This window comes from Dreissena polymorpha, chromosome 7 (assembly GCF_020536995.1).
Source record: "Dreissena polymorpha isolate Duluth1 chromosome 7, UMN_Dpol_1.0, whole genome shotgun sequence".
NCBI lineage: Eukaryota > Metazoa > Mollusca > Bivalvia > Myida > Dreissenidae > Dreissena > Dreissena polymorpha.
This window is the reverse complement of record NC_068361.1, coordinates 30,018,548-30,043,275: the sequence shown is the minus strand read 5'-3', so window position 1 is coordinate 30,043,275 and position 24,728 is coordinate 30,018,548. Positions and strand designations below refer to the sequence as shown.

Here is a 24,728-nt window from a genome sequence, read left to right as displayed (position 1 = left end):
CAATGTAGGCGAGTTCGGTCACTTTAAACTTGACCAAACTGCGACGATATGCAAATGCTTTCTACAAACGCAACTTGAAATATTTATACCCTTAGTGTTGTGTCTTTTTTTGTTCATTCATACTGACCCATAATTGAAACTTACTGCAACGCGTGAAAACTCGCAAAACCTAAACCTGATACTTATAAACAAATGAAGAACTTTAATTGGATTATGAGCATGTAATAAATTTTCTCCGTGCATGTGTTTCACAACATGAATGACAATTCAGCAGATAGTTAGTATGATATGTTGTATCTATTAAACGAGATTTCAAGACGGAAAATAATGTATTGTTAGTAACAGAGCAATAATATATGAATGCATTATATTTTAGTATCAGGTTAATGGTGCGAGCAAACATATGGTAACGAATGAGTTTGCAAACCCAAGATTAATCTTGCTGACTTCATGCACGGTTATAATTACGAATGGTTATGGTGATTATGGTGACTACTTTTGTTTTCGCATAAGCATAGACATAAATAGATTGCTTATAAATAGAGCAACATTCCTGTAATGATATCATTTATCTCATGAAACACGGTTTCAAACAAATGAATCTAGGAGTTAAAGTTATAGAGATAACAGACAAAAGGTGAGTGATGCAGCAATATACCTCGTGTTTGTAAACTTTTTTTCCACTCGTTAAAATTCCTTCCTTTGACCTCCATCGGATCTGGAATGCAGAAATCTCAGCGTATGCCAGTCATTTTGACAAAATATAGGTAAACTGAATTACACATTTCAGCAAGATTATCATTAGGACGGAACTGTCTTATATAGTTAAAATACAACCTGTATTTAAAACGTACACTATATCATATTGTTAAAATAATCCCTCGTGTTTGCATGGGCAATAATAGTTACACTATGTACGTTTAGAAGGTAATTAGACTAAAGGTCAACGGTTACGTTTACATCGTGATTTAAATATCTGATATGAATTGTTGTTCTTCCAATCACAGTGCATCAGTTGCAATAACTATTATATAGCGCATATAATATACATGTAAATCTATTATTTTCTCTGTTCAGATGTTTTGCTGCTCTTTATTTTAAAATAATATATTACCCTTTATATAATATGACACCTATGAAAAATACAAACATCAATGACAGGACATAATCTAAATAGACAGATGCCTCTATATACCAAAGTTGTTTTATCCCATTCTCGGAAAAAGCACGCCATTGAGGCGGACTGTCCTCGTAGTATTTGGAGCTTTCCGGTTTGAACGCCGGCAATCATCATGATGATATACACGTCTAAACGGCGAAGCATATGCAACGTTATTTAGCAAACAAGCAATCATCGACAAGCATACATGTAAATTAGTTGCGGGTCTTTGTGTAAACATATAAGGCCGTGTGACTACAGATTGTTATATAATAATTGCTAATACAAAATTAAACACGATTTGTTTGTACTAAACATCTACGTTGCTTATTCACGTATAATGATATGATCATGTATCTACATGTATTTATAGTAGTTAATTAGACATTGATATTTATCACCATTTAACTTCAGATATGCAATATTGGGCCTACAACCGGTCAATGTTCTAATGACGCAATCCAAAAATTGTTATATCGTTGTTTTTTTTATAAAATGTTACATAATCAGTAATTATTCATGATGTGCTTAAAAAATGAACTGTATACCCTGTTACATATCATTTGTGTTACTCTACTCATAACCTGATATAGATAGGACGTCGGTATGCGAATATGTTCGTAAACAGCGTATTTATTACTATATTTCTATAGCAACGCTCCGAATTGGATTTATGTCGGACGCTGCACATTTATAATAACCACTATTTATCACATGCTATACCCTGTTCCCCATGTAATACAACCATTACATATTTGTTTTATTACACATGTGTAATACAACATTTTAAAGCGTTTTTATTGGCTTAGTTTTCGTTTATTGACCAATCGCATCTTGTTATTTTGCTGAAATGACGTTGCAACGTCAAATGGCGTCACGAAATGTAAACAACATTCGGAATTTATCATTATGTTTGCGCAAACATTTTTTATTTTGCTCATTTAAAAGCATGCGATAAAAAAGATCTGACACTCGTTGTCATATCATACCATATTTTATTAAACTCGTCCAGGAAATTAGTTAGTAAGCTCGCCAAAGGCTCGCTTACTAACAAAATTCCTGAACTCGTTTAATAAAATATGGTATGATTTGACAACTCGTGCCAGATCCTATATATATATGCACTCAAACATATATCAACCTATTACGATTAATGTTTAATTTGCAATTCAGAAAAAGAAAAGCTTCCTTTGTGCACTGAATCCATATATAAACCGCTTGTACCATTTGCTTTACAAATTGGAATGTTAGGTCCGCCTTTTTATTGTGTAATGTGTTTGCTATGATTCTAATGATTATTGAAAGAGCTGTGTGTTGTTTTCTTCTTTAATATACATAAAATACGTCCCTATATGCATGTTTATATCGATATTCAATCGTTTTACTATATATTTTTTATGTGTGACGAAGGGCATATTCTGTAACATCCACTACTTATGATAATACTTAGGATGACGGTCAATTGACTCAAGTGAGTGAACATTATTTTTGTTCCAACACGTTTTATTATTAGAATGGAAACAGAAACGTATATAAATACATATGCAGCACAACATTCCATATAATTATAGACAGTGACATAAAAAGAAACACATATGCTACATAACTAAAGTAATGCGTTATCTATAAAATTGTAGACAGTGACATACACAGCAAACAAAGCAATTAGCAAATAAGCTGGACAAATCCCTACCTTTATCATAGGACAAAGAATGACTTGCACATAATACACAGAATTTAGAGCTAAAGCTTTAGTTAAGGGTGTAATTATTACTTTTTTTATAAACAAAATCACAAATCATATTATGTTTTTGTTAGCGATTTTATAACAAATAATTACTAGGAAAATACATAGTTTCATGTCAATGGACATTTCAAGTTTACAAACTGAAAAGAATGCTGTTAATATAAGGCAGTTGCATGCAATGTTGTGTTGGAAAAACATAAAAAAGTATTTAAAAAAAATAAAAAAGTATTTATAAAGCAGAACAGTAGAACACTAGATGTTGCAGTATATATATATATAGTATATACGTATTTAAAGTATGTATAAAGTGTAATAAGCAAATTATATCTGCATATTCAGATGAAAAAAAAATGCATAAAAAGCTATCATAGGTACATATTCAACATAAAGATATTTTCAATGATATATACCTATTTAAAGTATGCATAAATTGTAGTAAGCAAATGGTATTTGCATATTCAGATGGAAAAAGGTTTAGAAAAACAAAAAGGGGTACATGTAATTGTGATTTATGGAACGTAGGTACAACCTATAATTTCTTTTAAGATATCAACTTGGCTGTTTGAGTTAAAAAAATATTTATACAAAGTTGTAAAGAACTGCAATATTCATTTAATTTAAATACTTAATTTGTTCTACAATCGTAGTAAACATTTCCCATTCAATGTCAACAGATTCTGAATTATTTTTATAAAATAATTGTCTTCAGTTATCATAATCCTAATGTATTGTTTGGATCCCATGATGTTTGGGATGAATTTATTCATTTTACACTCGTATAGGTATAGCTTAGTAAACGAAATAACATTATTTATGGCTATAGCTGACTTTGCCCAAGTAGAACATTTTTCTTATTCATGAAAGACAATAATTGTCCTGTTAATATCTTATCAATTAAAGTGAAACTTATAATGGTTTATATGTTTAATTTCCTTTTTTGATATGAATCGGGGACGCGAAGGTCCGGAAGATAACATTTATAACATTAAGTTTCAAAAGGAATAGTAAAACATGTATAACATGTTTTCTTTTGTTTATAGTACAACATGCATACTGACCGAGTCATTGCAACAGTGCATTCAGGCCTAGAGAGGGCACCTGTATTTCTAATTAGTTTAGTGTTATGCTGTAAACAATTAAATAGTACTTGAGAAACAAATATGCAAACAGATCCATTTAAACACGTTTGACATACACAATCCACATTATTGGAAATAGTATAGTTTAGTTTATAAAGACATGTTCTCTCACATTTTGTTTAATACAAAAAACTGTGGAAAAATCTCTATAAAGTAGTTTTCGTTGCATCATATTCGTAAATCAAATACACATACGTTCTTAAATAGGGGGTTCGTAATATCAACAGTAACACATTATAAAACCTTGTATTGATTAAAAAAATCCAAATGAGCGTTGTTTGAACATGGCTACGCGGAATATTGCATTAAACTTATTAACACTGTACTTTGTGCATAGGAACACAAAGCTAGCCTTAAATGTATTCGATATTAAGTAATTGTATTCATAATAATTGAATATCGCTAACACATTTTATATTATATACTCACAAACTGTGGCTTGTATCCCCGCCTTGTTGAACATTTTTTAAAAGAATAATGCACTTAGAGCACGACAATATCATCGATGTATATATTATACTGAAGTTCTGAATATAGTCATCCAGCATGGACACGAAGTGAAACCACTCTTGAAAGAAGAGTTAACTTCCTTTATACTTAAGATATTGTGCTAATAACGTGTAATTATGTAGTGTGCTATTATAAGCCTCCAATGTATGTAGAAGTTAAAATGCTGAGACAGGAAGCTTCGAACAGACCAACAGACGGGCAGACGTACAGACGTACAAACTAACATTGTGGCAGCTATTATGCCACCTTCTTCTAAAAGGCGCAAAAGAGACTGCAACCGTAGAAAAAAATATTAAAGCATTTTTTTTAGTAAAGGCCTTTACTTATGGAAAGTTTTGTGGGATGTTAAACTATATGTGTGTGTTTCTTTTAGTATATGTCGCTTGGTGTGAAGTGCAGAATTCTTTTAAACCATTTTAATTACTTTACGTTTTACATAGATATATTTGTGTACTGGACTTTTATAAACTCACAGCATGGAAATAAACATCTTTTATTACATAATTATGTAAAGTGGTGCAAAAATAATGTTCGGATGTTTTGTTCAAATGACAGTACGAATAATGAAAATTTCGGGTCTTGTAATAACATTTAAGACATCATTTGTAGTTTAAAACAAAATACAATAGAAAGTAATAATTGTTTTCTTCTGACATCATTCAAGTTGATCCATGCGCCTTGTTAAAAGAAAACATATGTTGTTTACGATTGTTTCACAAAGACAATAAACATTAGCTTTACTTTATGACAATCAGATTGAAGATTTACCAATTACAATGAGAGATTCGCCCCATAAGGTGTCGTACTGACGTCAGGTTTAAGAGATACATTTTCAAGGTCTTCATTTATTTCATGTAACGCGCTAACGAACCAAACCTAGTATAAAAAAGAGGATCAATGTTAGGGTGTCCTTTATTCTCATTGGTTGCTTAGGCCAGCCCTTCTCATTGGTTGCTTAGATTTGTTACTTTTCGATTTTTCTTTTCTATAAATAGTTTATAAATTGAATAAGAATCTTTTGTGCATCTTGTACTCAATCTTTTTTTTCCCAAATAAGCAACGTATAACGATATTAACATACTAATAAACCCACAACATGATGTGTTTTTTATTTAATTTCCCTTCACACACGACTGGAGCAAACATTACCTTCTTTCCACTTCTGAAATCGGGCGAATGATCATCCGAAAAATTACACTGTTCAGCAGTTTAAGAGTGTTACTTTCAGTTGTCCCATTAAACTTCCGGACAAATGGAAAAGTCCGGACAATTGAAAAAAGGATACATGCAAGTTAAACTAATAACAATGTGGTAAACGTGCACCCTGCAAAGACGAGTAGCTTACACTTTCAATTGAAATAAATCATATTCTAGTTACAAAAAAAAACATAGGAAATGTTAAGTAATGTTTGATACATTAGTGCTTGCATTCATTATACGTTTAAGCATCCGTGTTGTCAGCATAATAAATATAGATGAACCTCACAGGAGAATTAAAAAGGACAAACATTTATGTGCACTATGTGAATCGAAGAACGATACAGAAGGGGCGAATTAGATGCCGCAGTAGGTTCTTGATTGTACATAATAACCACTGATCAGTACACTTCTAGAATACCACATAATTCCATGAAAAATAATAAAGCCTTTCCTTTAAACATAAAAATATAGTTTACATTTATATGTTTATGCTATTATGCATGCAATAATATACATAATCCAAAAGAATAAATTTGGTCATCGGGATAATGCATGCAATCGAAAACAATATCCTGTTTCAAAATGCTATGTTTCATTTTGGTTTCCACAATTAAAAAAATATGAACGATTATCATAATCATGTTTGCATACCGAAATGCATCTTTGGCATTTATCCGCACAAACGTGCAGCTATGCTTATCACGCAAGTTTAATGACGTATGCAAATACTATATGATGCCATGTATTGGTTCATTTCTCAGGTATCATAGTAGTAATTGTTAACGTTTCTCAATGCGATGTTCCGTATGACCATGGTAAATGCATTCCCTGATTCAAGTTTTCAATTTCACGGCGAGTGTTGCATTCTGACCGTTTTCTTCAGATTGTTTAATTCGCAAGCCGCGTGCGTTTCTTCCCATTATTATGAGATATAAAAATATACTATGACCACACCTCGACTTACATGCTTTTGGTGGGTCTATTTTTTGTTTTAAATGAAAAAACGCTTTACACGGCTTCAAGGAAGGTGTCAGTAAATGTTTATCGCATATCTTTGTGTTAACTATGTGCATCAGTAATTCATACGAACTAGTCAATATATATAGCAACAACACGTCTAATAATAGTAATTATAATCACTGTGTAAGATTAATGGTTTAAGTATCTACCTCCTCGGGAGGAATAAGGATGTTTCATTTTTCAGTGGTTAAATAAACTTTAAACTTGTGTTAACCTCATTATGTTCTGATAATATTCAAAGCGCACAAATAGATGTAAACTTTTCTTCCAAATATTGTATGAAAATGTGCACACGAGGTATAGCATGCTTTATTATGGTACTGCTTTCTGGATGAACTTTTGACTTTTTTCTATAGATTTTAACTTCGATTTGAAAGGAATTCTGGCCATTGTGTAGGGCATGCTTTCTATTATATTCCTATTATGGAAGTAGTTGTTTACATCTCCGATATGCACATACAAGTAAACTTATACATTTACATAATATGCGAGTTGACCTTTGAATAACGATTAATATGTATGGGACGTGGGAGAGTATTTAATTAAAGTATAAAGCAGTTTTTTACACATACCAATACCGAATATTGTCCGGAAATTATGTTGCCATTTAGCTGTATGTGTGTTTAAGGTAGCCAAGGGTGTCTTTTATCTTGTAAAATATTAAATGTAGTTCTGTTGTACTTTAAGAAAAAGGAATCCACCTTAGTTGAGTTATTGTTTCTCGAGGGGAAAGTTGTGCATAGGGCGTCAATTTTAATTTTTAGAAAATATACACGCTCAAACTTAAACGTTTTAGTTTACAGATATTACAATCACAACAAGATATATTGTGCAATCCAAATGCAAACTGCATGTTATGATACATAAATAAAATAAACTTTATAATGTAGATCTATATATATGCAAATGGACAAGACTTAATCATCACAAATATTATGTTGGTTATTTCTTTAAATTAAAGCGTTAAATGTGTTTAAACTCTTGTGTTTACTTACTTAATGTGAATGCTAAAAACGCATTTATCTCTATAACTCTTCAAGTATGGACACCGGGAGTGACAAGCAAGATTTCAATGTGCGCTGTGTGATGAAAGTAGCGTCTTGTGATGTTTCTGTAAATAATTGTATCGGCGAACGTAATCCACAATATTTCATGATAGCATATTTATTGATGATAGCGTGCTGTGAGTTATGTATGTATAATTACGGAGATTACATTGAAGACTCAGACGAATCAAAAGCATCAGTATTTCTAAATTGGTGATAATTTTTATAACGTGAGCTGGCAATAGCAAAGCAGTAAAAAATGTTTTGTTTAACATTTATCAAAGAAGTCATATATATATATATATATATATATATATATATATATATATATATATATATATACTATATATGAAACGACATGTACAACAGCCATATAATGCAATCGCTACGAGAAACTTAAAGTATTACTAAAACACATCGTTACGAACAAGCACAACCGCAAGAGAAAACAACAACTGGGTAAACATTTAAAACGGCGCGATGCATGTATCCATTTAGTAAATTGAACTTCCAGATTGAAAAAGAAGACTGGCAGATTGCCGTATAGAGATGTATCATATTACAATATTGTTAACAATTACGGTCTTACGATCATCAAGTACCAATGTGTGTTGGTTACTCTGGAGGAAATAAAAAACACCATTCATCTTGGAGTTCAATGGGTCAATGTAAAAAGTCAAATGGTCTTGTAACATAAAATTTATATTTAATGTATCGACAACTTTGTTGCATGTAGGGCAAATGTTTTTAAATCATTTCTTGTTATTTAAAAGTTTCTAGTTAAATCCCATATCGAGAAAAAAACTATATGTTTTTACATATAGTCAAATATATTCAGTGTTTGATATAGTTGCTTCTATGTAATTAATTTGATTAACAAATTTGGAACCATCGTAATTATGAACGTAAGAGTTATTGACTCAATGAACAATTGAAAATAAAACTTATGATCGTGGTCGTTAGTGTTATGGTCGATTGCATTTTGTAAACTTCTATCGGATTGTAACAATTATTTATATTATGATGTCCTTTTGGGAGGTTCACCAATCTACTTTTTTTTACATACCTTAAACAAAGACATTTTTTAAGTAAAATCTAACATTACGCGCAGCTATAAATATTCGATATTTGAAGTCTTCCGTTACTGCGACCATCTATTTCGAATCCCTGTGCTTTAACAGCGGTATCGAAATTGCATTGAGAACGGTCTTAGCGCGAGTAAAGTATTCATATAAATATATGACAGATTATCAAATAGGATTTCTCAGTAATTAACACTATGATATAACAAAATGTACACTATTTATATCATTATGTTTCATTCTGTTCAAATTAGTTAGGGCTTTTCCAAAACGTTAAGTGTTTTAAATAAGTACATGAAATACATTTTAAAAAGAAAACACGTCCATTTATTTATTTATTAAGTTTTAAATATGCATAGTTTACATACAAACATGTTGGCAATGATAGATTATTACATCCTGGTCTCTGTAGGTACTATGTACACAAAGTCTTTATCAAAATACGAGTTTATTATGAATTATTCACCATACACATATGTCAACATACGTTTTAACAATTGAACTGTTCTATATAGGCACCATGGTATTCTCAATACAAATGCAATGCGTATGAGAGCGATTTAAACAGACAATGACCTTTATTTCGGGCCCGATTGCTTCAGTTCACAATTAATGTACTACATTGGATGAATACTTCTAAGCAGTTTACGACATTTATATATATAATACGATATTTTCAATTAAATCTATGCACAATTGAAAATAGCATCTACTCTCCATGACAGCATGGTTTCGGCAACATTGATTTTTGCAAACGTGCGTTAACCTTTCAAGTGAAGCTTGAACTTAAAAATTGTTCAATGAATGGGTTCTTTCTCCGATCAATTATATATAACATAAATATGTGTTCTCAAACGAACTTTTTTTTCTTCTACCGTTATTGTTAAAGAAATTATTTGTGTAAAATGAATTACGAAAAGAGATAAGTATGTTTGCCATTGTTTCTGAGGGAAGATAATGACACTGTCGTGCTTATGTTTTATGTGAATACACACGTAATAAATACCTCATTTGCTATCACGAAGGCATGTATAATGAATTTATAAATAAATAAATACCTACTTAGTCTTGCTGTATCAATACTTAGGTTCATAAGATTGGAGTATGTAGTTATTTCTTTAATAACGGGGGAACCAATATTGTTTTTGTTCAATTCGACTGTCTTATATACCTTAATGATTCGGTAAATGTTTCTTAAACTTTGATTCGTGAAATATGCGAAGAAAAAGCAGAAAAAAAATGTCTAATTATAGTTATTTTACATTAAATGAGGTATAATATTGCTCTTGGCAAAAGCTTATCTTGAAATATCCCCAATCGAAATCGCTTAAAATAATGTATTTCGTACGCTTATAATATATAGTTTGGAAAATGCTTTCATCACTTAATATCGTTCACAATTTTCTTCGGAAACAGATTTGGTTGTGAAGATGTGATTTAATTACGAGGCATACGTTTTTAGTAATTAATGCTTTAATTTTAATTCCCTAAGTATAATATCGTGTATTGTATTATTAGTATTACTATTATTAAATATTGTTACAAATATTATAAAAATATATTGTTATATGCATTTTATAACAATAACGGTAATAAGAAAACCGAAAAGAAGATCTTTGAAGCAAAAGCTTTGAGTAGGCTCAGATAGTGAGGATAGAAATCGTTTTTTAGTGATCATTTGAAAGTAAGTGCACAGATTTATACGAATTTTTTACCCCAAAAGATATCTGGCTAGGTATGCATTGTACTATTATACTATTAAATGATGCCTAGGTTTCTTTTATTAACAACTACTTCTAAATCTCAATACACGTTTCTGTTCTGGCAATATAGGTAGCTGTGCCACTTTTTTATGGAAGGGAATATCCGCCAGTCCAAGCATGTTGTTAAATGACAGTCTCATTTTAACTACTAGCACATGCTTTCTGATACATGGTAGTTGCATTTTGCCTAGTTACATTTGCAATGCAAACACTTCATCTCATTGTCACATATTGAAAAGTTTATAATTACTTCATATATATCTTTACTTCGTGTGTGTCATTGACAACTGCAGTTAAACTTTTGGAATTTGTATTTATGCTTATTCTAACGGCGTTCCTTCTTTAACTATGTGCATTTGGCTATGTTGCTACTGAATTTAACAAGCCGTTAATATCTTTGTGGATCTATATTACTTCTTAAGTCGATTGCTAGTGCGTCTCTGATTTAGAATTAGTTCTCGGTTTTGAGTACACCGCCATTATAAATAGTTCACAATGCGAAAATGGGAACCAGTATTAAAAAACCTAATTCCAGCGCAAATTGCAGCGTAAATTACTATTGCCGGGAGATCACTCTAAACATCAAAATCAAAATCTCCGGTATCAACCGTGATACATCGACTATCTCTGGAATCCTCCGTAAAAAAAGCGGCGATAGGGTAAAAAACCTACCTGTCTACAATATGGCTATTGTTTTGCTTGGAGGTCATAATATACTTAATAGTTTCCCTTTATAATTCAATGTAAAAGTGACAACTTTAAGCGAAAATAAATGCAACATTTTGCACATAGAGTCCCCCATAACCATACCTTTTCTTAAAGGTCATTCTAAGCGGAATCGATTTACGCAATAAAAAAGATATGTCATGTTCAAACGAAGACATTCACTTCTTCATTTCTACACCGATTCACTTCCAAATTATACTGAATATCTCTTATGGCAATACGGTCAATCTCAACTATGCATGGCCCCATTACCAACCCTGCGGTACCCCCTGGGTCAAACATGCGGCGTGGGGATACGTTGTCGGCCTCTGCCGCGCCATTTCTAGTTGTTGTTGAATTCAATATGAATTGCTATGAATGGAATAGTGAGAACTGTCTGTGCTTCTTTATTATGGTATTGTTTATCATAAATACATGTTTAATTTATCATCTAGTGTGAATAGCTTTGACATGAAATGCCAATTGTGTTGTTTTGGAAAGATAATTGCATCTTGTTGTAAATAATGAATAAACCTTTTTTTATTTGAACAATTATGAGATTTTCAATGAATAGCAAACCACTATTTTGTCATTGGATAAATTTCTTAATTTAACGGACATTGCTTTAACATTTGAGTCTGGCTCTGGGAAAATTGGACTCAATGCACGTGCTCCAAATGTTTTCTCAGATTAGCCTGTACCGTCAGCACAGGCTTATCAGAGACAACACTTTCCGTCAGAGACTTTTTTATCGAAATATTCCATTTAGCGAAAATTTCATCACTGAGTTGCCCTGATTAACACTTGACACACATGCATTAAGACCCATTTTCCCAGACCGAGGCTCAATTATGTTGTTGTTGTTTTTCTTGTAATGACTGTGGATGAAGTCATCCATCATGAAAAAGCGTGTCAAAATCATCTAAATACTGAATAACCTTTTTTACAATTTTATTAGAAAATATATGTATTACATGGCATACTGGTTAAATAAATATTAGGATGAAGCACACATTACATAAACATCATCTGAAAACAAAATGATCCCTCTGGTCCTGTTGCTAGTGTATCCCACACATACTGCTTATGACTAGACATCTGCAACTTTACCATGATCAAACAATTGTTTTCAAAACAATCTATAAACTGGTGCAATATAAGTTAAAAACCTACATATGCATGTGAATTGCACTACTGCATTCAGGGGTCCGTCTTATCAAAGATCGTACGACAATATTAACTTAAGATTTACTTTTGTTATTCTAGAATATAAGTGATTATGATCTGTATGTTTCAAATATCAAGGATATTTGACAGCTACTTTGGAAATTAAAATTAAATTAAAACATATAATCATCTCTATATAATTTTGATTGGTGTGCTAAGATGTTGATTGTGTACATTTCTATCTGAATGTAATGCGGCTATTTTCCAACTTATGTTTTATACGATATGTTATGTCAAAATACAATTTGTTATGGCTATCTCTTTGAAAAAGGTCAGCAGTGTTTGATTTTGACATTAATCACTGTAACACATAAACTTATGACGACATTATTTATTAATTTATGTATACAATCGTTTGCACAGAGGTTTTTGAAACATCAGAATAAAATGGTGTATGCATTCCTCTGAATGATTGTCTTGTCATAGAGCTAGGGGGGGGGGAGTCGAAAAATAGCGTTTAAATGTTTGATGATAGCATACTTATAAACAATAAATGTCACGCAAAAAAAACAAAAACCTTTCATCATATATTGAGTGTTACAAGCATTTGTTACGATAATAAGTGTGCTTCTTCAATCTTCGTTAACAGGGCAATCAATTTCATAAAAGAAACAAAAATATTCAAGTAGATAGTCGCATGATGGTATTGTTAAGTTTAGTATGTGCTTCATACAACACTTACTTATACTTGAAGACTAAACAGTATGAATAGACCAGCCACCTAAAAACTTCCTTATTAAGGAGAACACTCATAGTTCTTTTATATGGTTCAGGCATGTGTCTCAATGGAAACACTATAATACAATCTGCAAAACTTTCTTCATTAATCCGCGGATAGTAGTTGTTTGATTGTTTAAATTGATATGTTAAAGAGACCAAACCAATAGCTTAAGCTTGCAGTATTTTTAATTTACAATTAGCTTTATCGATTTAAAAACATGGTGGTATATAATTATTATAATAACGAGTATACAGTTATATGCATGAATGTCTTATCTTAGAGGGAAGTGACAATTATAAATTTTGATAACATATGTCATGAATATCATCTTGTGGAAATTGTTTTAAAGTGTTTTACACTATGTTACAATACTAGCTTATAAGTGATAACAATGTATTATCTAAAACAACTATTTAGCAGACCAAGGTTTCATAGAAAACAAAGTTCTTCCAATATATTCTGAAATTGGTGGTATTGTTTAGTTGTGTGTGTGTGCTTAAGACATCACTTAGTTTCAAGTGAATAATTCTCTTAATCAGTCGCCGAGTACTTTAAGCGCTTTGATGTTGAGAAGAACAGTCCTCAAGAGGCGGTTTAAGTGCGCAGTTATTGCTCTGTATTAAATTATGTACATCATTTTTTATTTATAAAAACAAGTCACCGTTATGTAGTATAATGATAGATTAGAGAGATAATAACTGATACGTAGTCAGATATGACACTTGCTGATCTAAGATTCTATACTTTTTTTCACAGAAATATGATCTGCTTTGATCATCTAAGTACCATCTTTATTGGAAATCTTCACCCCCCATTATCCTACATGTACTAACATCTTGATGTGTTTGTTCGTATGGTGTTTATGCCCGTGTATTTAACTTACATTGAGGCAAAGATTCACTTAATTTGCTTTCTGGGTTTCACCAGTACTAGGCTAGGGCTCTGCAGTCTCGCCAGAGGACACTCCCATGAAAAAAATCAGCACTGCATGTGAGGATCATACCCAGGACCCCTGAGTTACAAACCGTAAACATTAACTGGGTCACTGAGCTACACATTATTGATGCAAAGAAAAACAAGATGGATCTACCATTTAAGTCTATAAAAGAAAAATCTTCATAAAATATGTTTGTTTGAAGACACCTATAAAGTAACTGTTCAACCCGTACTGTGGTCAACTCAAACCCATTTTGGTCAACTTATACCTGTTTTTTGGTCAAATGGTACCTTTCCAAAGTCATCTCGAACCCAATATACAGAAATTTGTGTAAGATGGTCAACATATATTGATATAGTATAAAACAGTATCAGAAATTTAAACATTCGAAATGAAAAAGAGAAACCATTTAATTCCAGAAAACATCATTATTTTTGTTCGTTAATGAGGTAACTGTGCATACTTATTTTATCACACTGCTCTCCATTTTAATTAGCTCTGTAAATGGATTTCCATGCCGTATTGGGGATAAACTAGTAAAAAACAATTAAAATGAATAATTTGAATAAGATACAATTTTACCAACCTAGGTACGATTTTATTAGATAATGACAGTGTTACGAAGATATGCGATGAAAACAGTATGAAATAAATAGTTAAATTTAAACAAGCCAATAGTTAGACGTTTTGATCATCGTAACCCACTTTCGGTACAATGATACTATGGCCGTATGACGTGTAAATGAAAACAAGATTACGCTCATTAACTTCAAATAGACCTTAATCACAAACCAAATGACAACTCAACGTTCGAAATGGGGATTACAATCGTATGTAATTTACCTAATAAACAAGTAGAATAAACAAGTAACCTTTACCTGAATAAGAACAGTGGAAAATGCGTTCGAAACGACGCAGTACAGTAATTCATCTGGTAGATGTATAATACAACATCGTTCTAAATATTAACCTTTTACGAAAACTACCGAAAACTACAGAAAACTCTGGTTCTCCGTCGTGTATGAATTCAGTATAACTAATGCATTCGTCTCAATGCATTCGGCATTCGGCTTACTTCATGTGAGCTGCTGCCTTGTGCTTTTTCATTTCGCTTAGTAGAACTTACAAAAAATGCCCGTTTCTAGCAAAAGTAAGTGTTGAAATGATAATAGTTCAGCAACAAGAAGATAGCCACATGAGCAATTTAACAGAATAATTCATTTGTTATTAATTCAAAAGAATGCCTGATTAACATACATCGAGTAAACATTAAAAAGAAATATGCACGCAACATTTCACTGACTGATAGAAAACAAGCATAAAAACGCAAAGAAGACGCAGTTATTTTGTAACAAATAAAATAAAGCAAAATGCAATTGTCATTTAGCAGTATGCAATTGTCATTTAGCAATATGTAATTGTCATTTGGCAACATGAATGGACTGGCGGATATTCCCTTCCATACTTTTTTATGTTCAATTTTCCATAAAGATGCAATATTTTGTATCGGGAAAATACACAGTTTTAAAAACGGAATAAAAGTTTTGTGTATCGACAAACGTACTCTACGTGCTACTTTAACTGCATTATTCGGTACTTCTTTGTGCTCATGTTATTATTCTATAACTTCTCAAAAATGATTATAGATAAATTGTGCTACAATGAAAAGACTTATTCATCCGTGTTGGTTATTTTTCATAACCAAAAACGATAGAAAATCTACCATTTACGGATTGTTGTGGGACCTAATCAAATATTTATCTTTAAATGTATTCGCAAGGTTCCCTTTGTAAATTCTGATACAGTTGTTGGGCAATAAAACACAAAATAACCAAACCAAACTTTAATGATTTATGAGAGCATTGAACGACTAACACGAATTGGAATCCATAAAGCTGCGCAGTGAATGTCGCTCTAATTTCTAAATCATCGCTCAAAGATAAATTGTGTAAATATCAGATTTTATGATTCAATGCCTGATTGTTCCTTTTTAGCACTTCTTAGTTAGCATGTCATAACATTTCTTAGTTAGCGGACAGACAAGACGACATGTTATGATATGACATGTTACAGGGCCCAAAATACGGAGAAGAATGCGACATGAATATGCCAAGACCTTTTAAAGCAATACATGGGGATGGCCTCATTATAGCTCGAATTGAAATACGTTGCACTATGCGTGACCTATAATTGGTTATCGACAGAACAACTAGACAGCACCACTTGTGTCATGCTCATTGCCTAAAAACCGATTCTCGATATAAAGCAGTACAGTTTTATTTCGATATTATAGTTGTTGTATAACGAACGTTTGTATAGCACTGTTTTCTTTCATATTCACCACTATTGTGCAATATTTGTATCAATATGTTAAGTCATTGGCTATCAAACAAAAGAGATAAAGTATGTTGTGTGTGGTTCTAGGCTTGCGATCGGCGTCTGATATCCTCGAATTATCTATGGATGATGCATATAGCAGCCACGTGTCCATTTTAAGTTTGGTAATGGATATTTTGTCTTCAGAATAATTCGTAATAAGCATATTAAAGCTATTTTAGACTATTATTACAGTCCTAAATTATAATGAACTAGACGGAACTGAACACGAAATAATCACTCACATTTTATGAGATGTTCAAGTTAAAGGACATCTGCTTTGACGATGCGTTTGAAGCTTGAAAACTCATTAGTATTATGTCATATGTTTGTCGAAAGAAAACCATCTATTTAGAAAAAAGCTGTTTGCGTGTTAATGAACGCACGCGGCCATAAGTGATGTACTACATACGGCGACGCATTAAAGAAACTGTCTGAGACGCCTTAAAAAAGACTGGTAGCAGGAAACTATAAAATCGGCATTTTACTGAACCTTATATAGATTTTCTTATAAACCAATGTCGTAGTTCGTTAGTTTAATATTGTATTGAACGCTACCTTATTTGAATTGATGGATCTACATTACGGCTAGATTCTTATGTAAAATGGCATGAAGCATATTATGCAAAGCAATATTCGTTTAATAATTTTATAGCTCAGAATTTCGTTTTAAAATTTTACTGTGAAAGGTTTTCTATATCAGAACGTTCTGTATTGTGTATGTTTTAAATTCAATTGGAAGTCAACATTGAGTCGACTAGCGCTAGAATTTAGTCATGATGTTTTGTCAAATTTACTTTGCATATTGAGAGTTTCTTTAACTCATTATCTTATGCATAATGAAATATATAGTTTAATTCTACATAGCTGTTGTAATACAACTTCACACAGTTACAGGAGCAAAAAAAGTTTCTTATGCTATGTCTTAAATAATAACACACGTAAGTGTGTTTGAGGCATGGTCACCCAGAATGGCTTTGTGTTTATACAATCTAGTTCTCAAAAATACACAAACACGCTTGCGTTTGATAAATACCATTCTTAACATATCCAATGATCATACTACGTTTCTAGATACAGACTTGATACAGCCAATCTGGGTATCGAGCACATACGATTTGTGAATGCTGCCGAATATGGTCACTGTGCATTACATTTTAGATGAAGCTTTATATTGAATACGTCGCTAAACCCGATATAATGAAAATTAATTTTGATAGTCAACAATTGAAGTATACGGAAATCAAATATATTGCATTTACAAGCATACTCTAGTAAGTAATTGTTAGTCACATTAAATTAAAGTAAAAAAAACACAATTTATAATCGTGTTGTTTGTGCATGTACTATAAATATTCCAGCACCATTGTAATAGGAGTTACACTATTTGTGCGTAATGTAAAACTCTAGGCAATATATCAGCCTATTGTGGACGATAAAGTGAATATAAGCAATTCAGTTTTGCTCACGTTTTCTGATTATTAGTTTGTAAACGGCGTGGTTTTAAGGTTGTTTTAATGTTTTGAACAGCTATATTACTCGTCAAATAAATTCAACGTTTGCATTACTAATTAAAGCGGGTTTATGCATAAAAAATATCCGCCTTTCATCGTAAATACAACAGCAGCAAGTTAATAAAATAAATCTTTGAACATGTATCTTGAATACACTATTGTACAACAATAAAGGTGAACTGTGGCATCCACTTATTCAAAATAAATGCAACGATATAAATACAACATTAATTTTTATAAGACATAGTATGATGTTAACTATAATTATATGTTTACTATTATTAGTAATAGTGTTATTATAATTTAACTATGGTAATTTTAGCAGTTTATCGTATCCGACGTTCTAGTGATTTACTGAAAGCATACTTTATTCATTAACGAATTGGCCACTAATACTAATATGTATTAATCTTTCCTTATGTTTGAAAAATCAGAATTTATCGCTGTTTGATGTTGTTTTTTCAAGCGAGGCGCGAGCATTTCGTATGATAAAACTGTCAAGCCAACAAAGCAATTATATATTTAATCACATATTGGTACATATGGTTTAATCACACTTTGGTATTTTAATCAATTTAATATCATAACAGTTATATTTGAAATAGTTTTAAATAATTATAATTACTAGAAAAAAATGATATGCCTGTCTTGTGGATCTAGCTGAAGACTTCTAGATGCAAAGGCTGGCTCGTTGCCAAGTCACCTTTCAGGCTTTTGAATCTGTATTGTTTGGAAACAAGGAATGATAATCGATCAACGGACATATTGTTTAAACAGTTTCCTTAGTCACGATTGTCTTTTGCCTGTTTGAATGTAATGAATACTTGTTGTTTTTTTTATTAAATAAACTTGTTTTGAAAATTGACATTTTGGTAAACTGTTTACAAGTCCCTTGAAGTTTCTGATTCTTCACATGATCTGATGATTAACATCGAATAATGGTTGTTATATTCGTGAAGTATGTTACGTGAAAAAAAATACAGCGAATACTATTAAGTAGTCTATATTGTTAATTGGACATTTTTCCGTTCAAAGCAGCGACCTAACTGAATTTAAACACAAACGGTATTTTCATTATATCAAACAAACTAAAAATTGAAGAGCTCCACAAATTCCGTCACTGCGTTAAAGTCGGGCGAATGAGAGAAAATAAATATTGCGGTTATGTAATTTGACTGGGTCTAACTAGATAGAGCTGGTCAAACATTTATTTAAAATGATAAATGTTATCACCATTTGTCAATTGATAAAAAAAAATAATTTAAAGAAAAGTCCAATTTGTATATGTAATAGTTTAATAACAACAATTGTTGAGTGTGCTGTAGTTCACCTTGATTATACAGTATGCGTGCTTTTTTATATTCGAACGTATATGATTTAATTGATATTAAAAATACCGTATCATGCTGATATCGCCTAGCTGAGTTTACGTTTAAAACACATTTTGAATAATATACTGAACAGAGTCCCGATGAGTCTCGAGGTACTTCATTATCAATTATAAATGTATGATATTTGAGCGACACTCTTACCGCATGATTGAAGCGGAAATCCGAAAAATCCCATGTGAACTTTTGATTTGGACTTGCTTTTGAGAAAATAGGAAAACAGCGGCGATCTACATAGACTTTGTCAGAGGTGGAAAGTTTGGAAAATGATTCCACTTGTTGTTGCGAATGTGTACCGTGTCCTAAAACAAATTAGATAATCGAAATTTATTTAAAATATTAAATTTTACGTTCCTGTATCTTCTCTTAATGCTAAACATTTTTATTAATTATACAAATATGAAGGCATAGGACATCTGAGGTTTTACATTGACAATTTACAACAAATGTTGTTGCGAAGTTAAGTTCGAAACGCGTATATATATATATATATATATATATATATATATATATATATATATATATATATATATATATATATACATATATATATATATATATATAGTGTCAATGTTATTATAATATTCAAATATTGACCATTGAATTCATTACAAAGATTATTCATTGCTAAAATATAGACGCATTCGACAGCTTTTTGGCACTGTCATAATACATAATACGTTAATAGACATGGTTGAAATGTTTTAATAAGTGCTCCTGTAGATCTTTAGCATCTCCGATTTAAACAGGTGTCCTGAAACACTTATATGTATGCTTAATTGAAGCACACATCAAATGTATTCTTTTCATATGTTATGGCAATGTAATTGCCTTCCAATCCAAATCCAACATTATAATTAATGAGATGGCGTCTGCAAATGACAGTTACATATGATATGTGCATTAACCTCCATCGCAACGGCCAACTATGTTACAGACCAAGTGTATACCAGTCTTTATGATTAATGGGCGCTGCTTGTAGTGTTTATATTTGATGAGTTGTAGTGTATGTATTAATGTTGTTGTAGAAACAAGCGTCCAGTTGCATGAAATAAAAGATTATATGACTGTAACAGTCATTTTCTTTCTTCAAATGATTTTGTTTTTTTCCTTACATTTTGTAACATTTGAAACAATCACTCATATTCAGGTGGCATTTAATTTGTGTTGATATACATGTGTGCAGTTTTTTACCCATATTTCAGAATCGTATGTGGTGTATATAAGAGTAAAATTATGTTATAGTTTTTTTGCTAGCTCCATATTATCATTCAAGCACATACATAGCCATTCGCAACAATCTGCCAATGTTAAGCTACTGAGGGCTTATCAAAGCTATAAATATACAAGAAAATAAAATATTGAAACATAATAAAAATTCCAAGACATCGAGCGCGGAGCAATGTCTTGTATGTCTTTTTTACTCTAATATACAATAGTTATAATTTTACGTATGCCTCATACTACTATAAAAACCTAATATACCAGATGATACTGAAAACTTTACCAAAACCACACAATGGTCAAAATATATCAAATGATTGACATGTGTTAAATGTATTGCATTTTTGTTTTATTAGAAAATGATAATAAATAAACACAAATAAATCACAATAAAAACTGACAAAATATAATAGATTTACAAGTATTTTGAGTCAAAAAATTTCATTCATTGTGATTACTCTACTTTTCAATGCAATTACTAAATGGTCTTACAAATTATTAATTAATGTATAAATGTGTGAGGCATTTTCAAATGAGCACTCTATAAATGCCGTATTTGTGAATTCAAATACCATAATGCAGTTTCTGCAACACTTTGAAATAAATTAATAGCCAAACTATGTTCGAGAAATAACGTACACGATGCTATTTTGGCTGATGTTTATGTAACCGGGGTTTGTGTTTATAACACAAGAGGTTTAAGTTCCAAGTTTTAATATAAAATGATGGTCTGAAACTTGAATACGAATCATGTTATAATTATTAAATTACAATGACAATAACAATTTAAATAGTTCACTGCAGTACACAAACATATGCAATACAATACAAGTCATTTAAATACAATTATATAAGCATAGAACAATTTACTCACCATTGAAAAAGACTTAGTGTAGACTTTTCTATAATAAATAAATGTTAAGTGGCAATTGTAAATAACCTGAACAACTACATCTAACTCTTACAAGGTTTAACAAACAAGTGACTAAATGTTTAGTTATAGTTTAACATTATATCGATGACCATGAAATCATCTCAAAATAAAAGCATGCACTGTAAGTAATTGAACTCACTCATACATCACCAAGTATCTCTCACACTGAACCTCTTCCTCGGTCTTGATTGGATTAGACGTCATTAAAATATAAGTGTATGCGAATACCCTGTTACATTAATACAAAATACATGGCATGCGTATTTGGCGCATTTTACAAGTTAAACAGTAAGCTAACAGGTTTAACAACCTTATAAACTATTGCCTAATGAAACCATCAACATAAGACAGCATAATCGAATCACAAAGCAATCAACATGTCTCGTTTTATTGGTGCATCTTAATGAATAAGAAAAAGAGTAATAAAATATATTTGCTTTCTAAATTCCAGAATGCTCTTGTTTTGCGTTCTTTGTGGGAGGTTTTCATCAGCATAGCTAGCGAATGGTTGATGCATATTGCATATTGCATGAGAGTAAGTTTAATGTTATGCACTATGCAGTATGATATGCTTGATATTCTTATGCACTTCGTTTAAACACATTATAGGTGAACATCGATTGTTCTCTTCTATGTGTATACCGGTAAGTTTTAAATTAAGAATTGAGTTTCTGTTTAAAACTATTGCCAGGATGGAAATTGAAAACAACATTAACAATAGTAAATGTTATTTAATTCATATTTAAAGCTTAATGTTACAGTGGTTTTAAGCGAGCTTAAAGTGTTACCGGTCACACGCAAGGTTTTGTTAAATATTCTGGTAAACTGCTATTATAACACTTAACTTTTGAAATTATTTGATCTAAACAAATATTTTACGTTTACTAAAAATCACTTGAAATCATTGGGTGCAACAACTATTCACACAAAATGTTTTTTGGAGAATTATTTAATTTATAATATCATATTAAGGTATAGTGAATACAAATACTAATACATCGGCACATATAAAAAAATTATATTGCACATGGCCATTCAAATTTCAGATTAATGTTACCGCAGGAAACGGCGATACAAATATTAATATATATAAACTTATGTTACTTGTTTTTTTTAAATCAACGTCTGATTCGGCATTCATTGAAATGCGCCCTTGAAGAAACTCCTGAAGGGATATGTGTATTGTTGCGCCATTTAAACTAACCTTTGAATTAGATCAGAACCTCTGTGAACAACAACCGGCATTTTTTTTGCAGGGTTTAAAGTAGATGAATTACTGATCTTTAAAGTTGCATCAAAACAAAATCGATTCTTAGCATTGGATAATAAGAAGGCAGTGCAAAGTCTGAAGGCAGGAACATCTCCGGAATTGGAGAACGTGCCTTCCGAGCTGATTAAGCTCGGTGGAAAGGCACCGACTCCAGTAATAACATAAATATGCCAGAAGACCCGGGAAGAGAAGATGTGGCCTAAGGAGTTGACGCAGTCTTTCGTGATCACATTACCAAATAGGGCGACCTCAAGCTGTGTGATAATTATTTCACCATCAGCCTCCTTATCCATCCCAGCAGTCATGATACGCATCCTCCTTAACCGACTGAAAAGTAAGCCGAGGAACTGCTGGTTACGTATTACGAATTGTATAAATTACAACATTCGACTTTTTTCAAAGTTCATATTCAGGCATAATTTTCCTCTTTTTAATAAGCCAGAGATTAATAAAATACGAAGTATGCATTTAAACAAGAATAAACTTATTATTTCCAATTTGTTTTAGGACAGCGAAGAAAATCATTGTGAGACGAATGTAGCCGATCGAATTCGAAATCACTTTACGATCAAAAACGACATAAGCCGATATATAATCAAACGCGCGAGTTTATTCCAAATGCATTACCTTAAACGACCTTCTGTTTATATACTGGTCAACGCGCATACAGTATATAATTCACAGCTTCCTTGCTCTCAATACGGGGTTTGCCAATTTTATTTACAGCTGGTTTAACCGGCATTAATCATGTTGTTGTATACGTGGAGTCTTACAGAGTTTGACCTATCTTAACTTATCGAACAACACAGCTTGATAGTTTTTTCTACTTGTATATTTGTAGCTAGTGCATGATTGGTTTACGTAAGACGTACTCAAAGTTGATATTTTTATGTGGTTTATGTATTGATAAGATTGTATAATCCATTCCTATTTAATTGACGTAACTATTCCCAAATAAAGATTAATGGCTCCACATGCTTTACCACTGCGACTCTCTTCTGCTATATTCGTTTAAACATAAAATACCAAACTCACAGTCATTCTCAATACAGAGGCTAAGGTCAGAGTCTGGTTGACTCCAATTTGCGCTCCAAGGGTAACACCTCAGCGCGGTTATAAACATCGATGTCTTTATAACTACCAAGGGTAACACCTCAGCGCGGTTAAACATCGATGTCTTTGCGCTCCAAGGGTAACACCTCAGCGCGGTTAAACATCGATGTCTATATAACTACCAAGGGTAACACCTCAGCGCGGTTTAACATCGATTTCTTTATGCGCTCCAAGGGTAACACCTCAGCGCGGTTAAACATCGATGTCTTTATAACTACTAAATTCTTGAGTTCAATCGTCCTCGCGGTTTTATTATTTCTGATCTTTTCACCAATAATCTTTATATGTATATTTAGTATGTTTAGGATATATTTATATACAAATTGTTTGTAGCGATTTTTTTTCATGAATGATATTCATATTATAATATAAAAAGCAATTTCGACGACATATAAATGTACAGATTATTGCAAATAATTTTTATTAACTGATTCTTATAATACCATTGCCATCATATCCACAATGCTCAAACAAGTCAATGATTGCGATTTTTGGTACAATTTACATACATGCAACATATGCTTAAGAGTGTACACATCTCGACTAAACACTCTTATAGAAACAATAGAATGTATTTTGCTAAATTTAAAATTGCGAGAAAAAAGTAATGTTATTTTTTGAAAAATGATATGCAAGAGCGAACACATTGGTAC

General features: G+C 31.7%; 1 protein-coding gene across 1 annotated transcript in view; it reads right to left on the bottom strand.

Annotated features, from left to right (window-relative positions):
* LOC127838454 (hemicentin-1-like) overlaps positions 1-4,608 on the bottom strand; it is a 55,835-nt gene extending 51,227 nt beyond the window's left edge. Inside the window, exons 1-3 of the mRNA XM_052366243.1 lie at positions 4,475-4,608; positions 1,196-1,308; positions 659-718 (exon numbers count right to left, since the gene is read on the bottom strand). Coding sequence (XP_052222203.1) covers positions 659-718; positions 1,196-1,308; positions 4,475-4,508 — 207 coding nt within the window. The 5' untranslated portion in view covers positions 4,509-4,608. The remainder of the gene's footprint in view (positions 1-658; positions 719-1,195; positions 1,309-4,474) is intronic.
* Between the last annotated feature and the right edge of the window lie 20,120 nt (positions 4,609-24,728).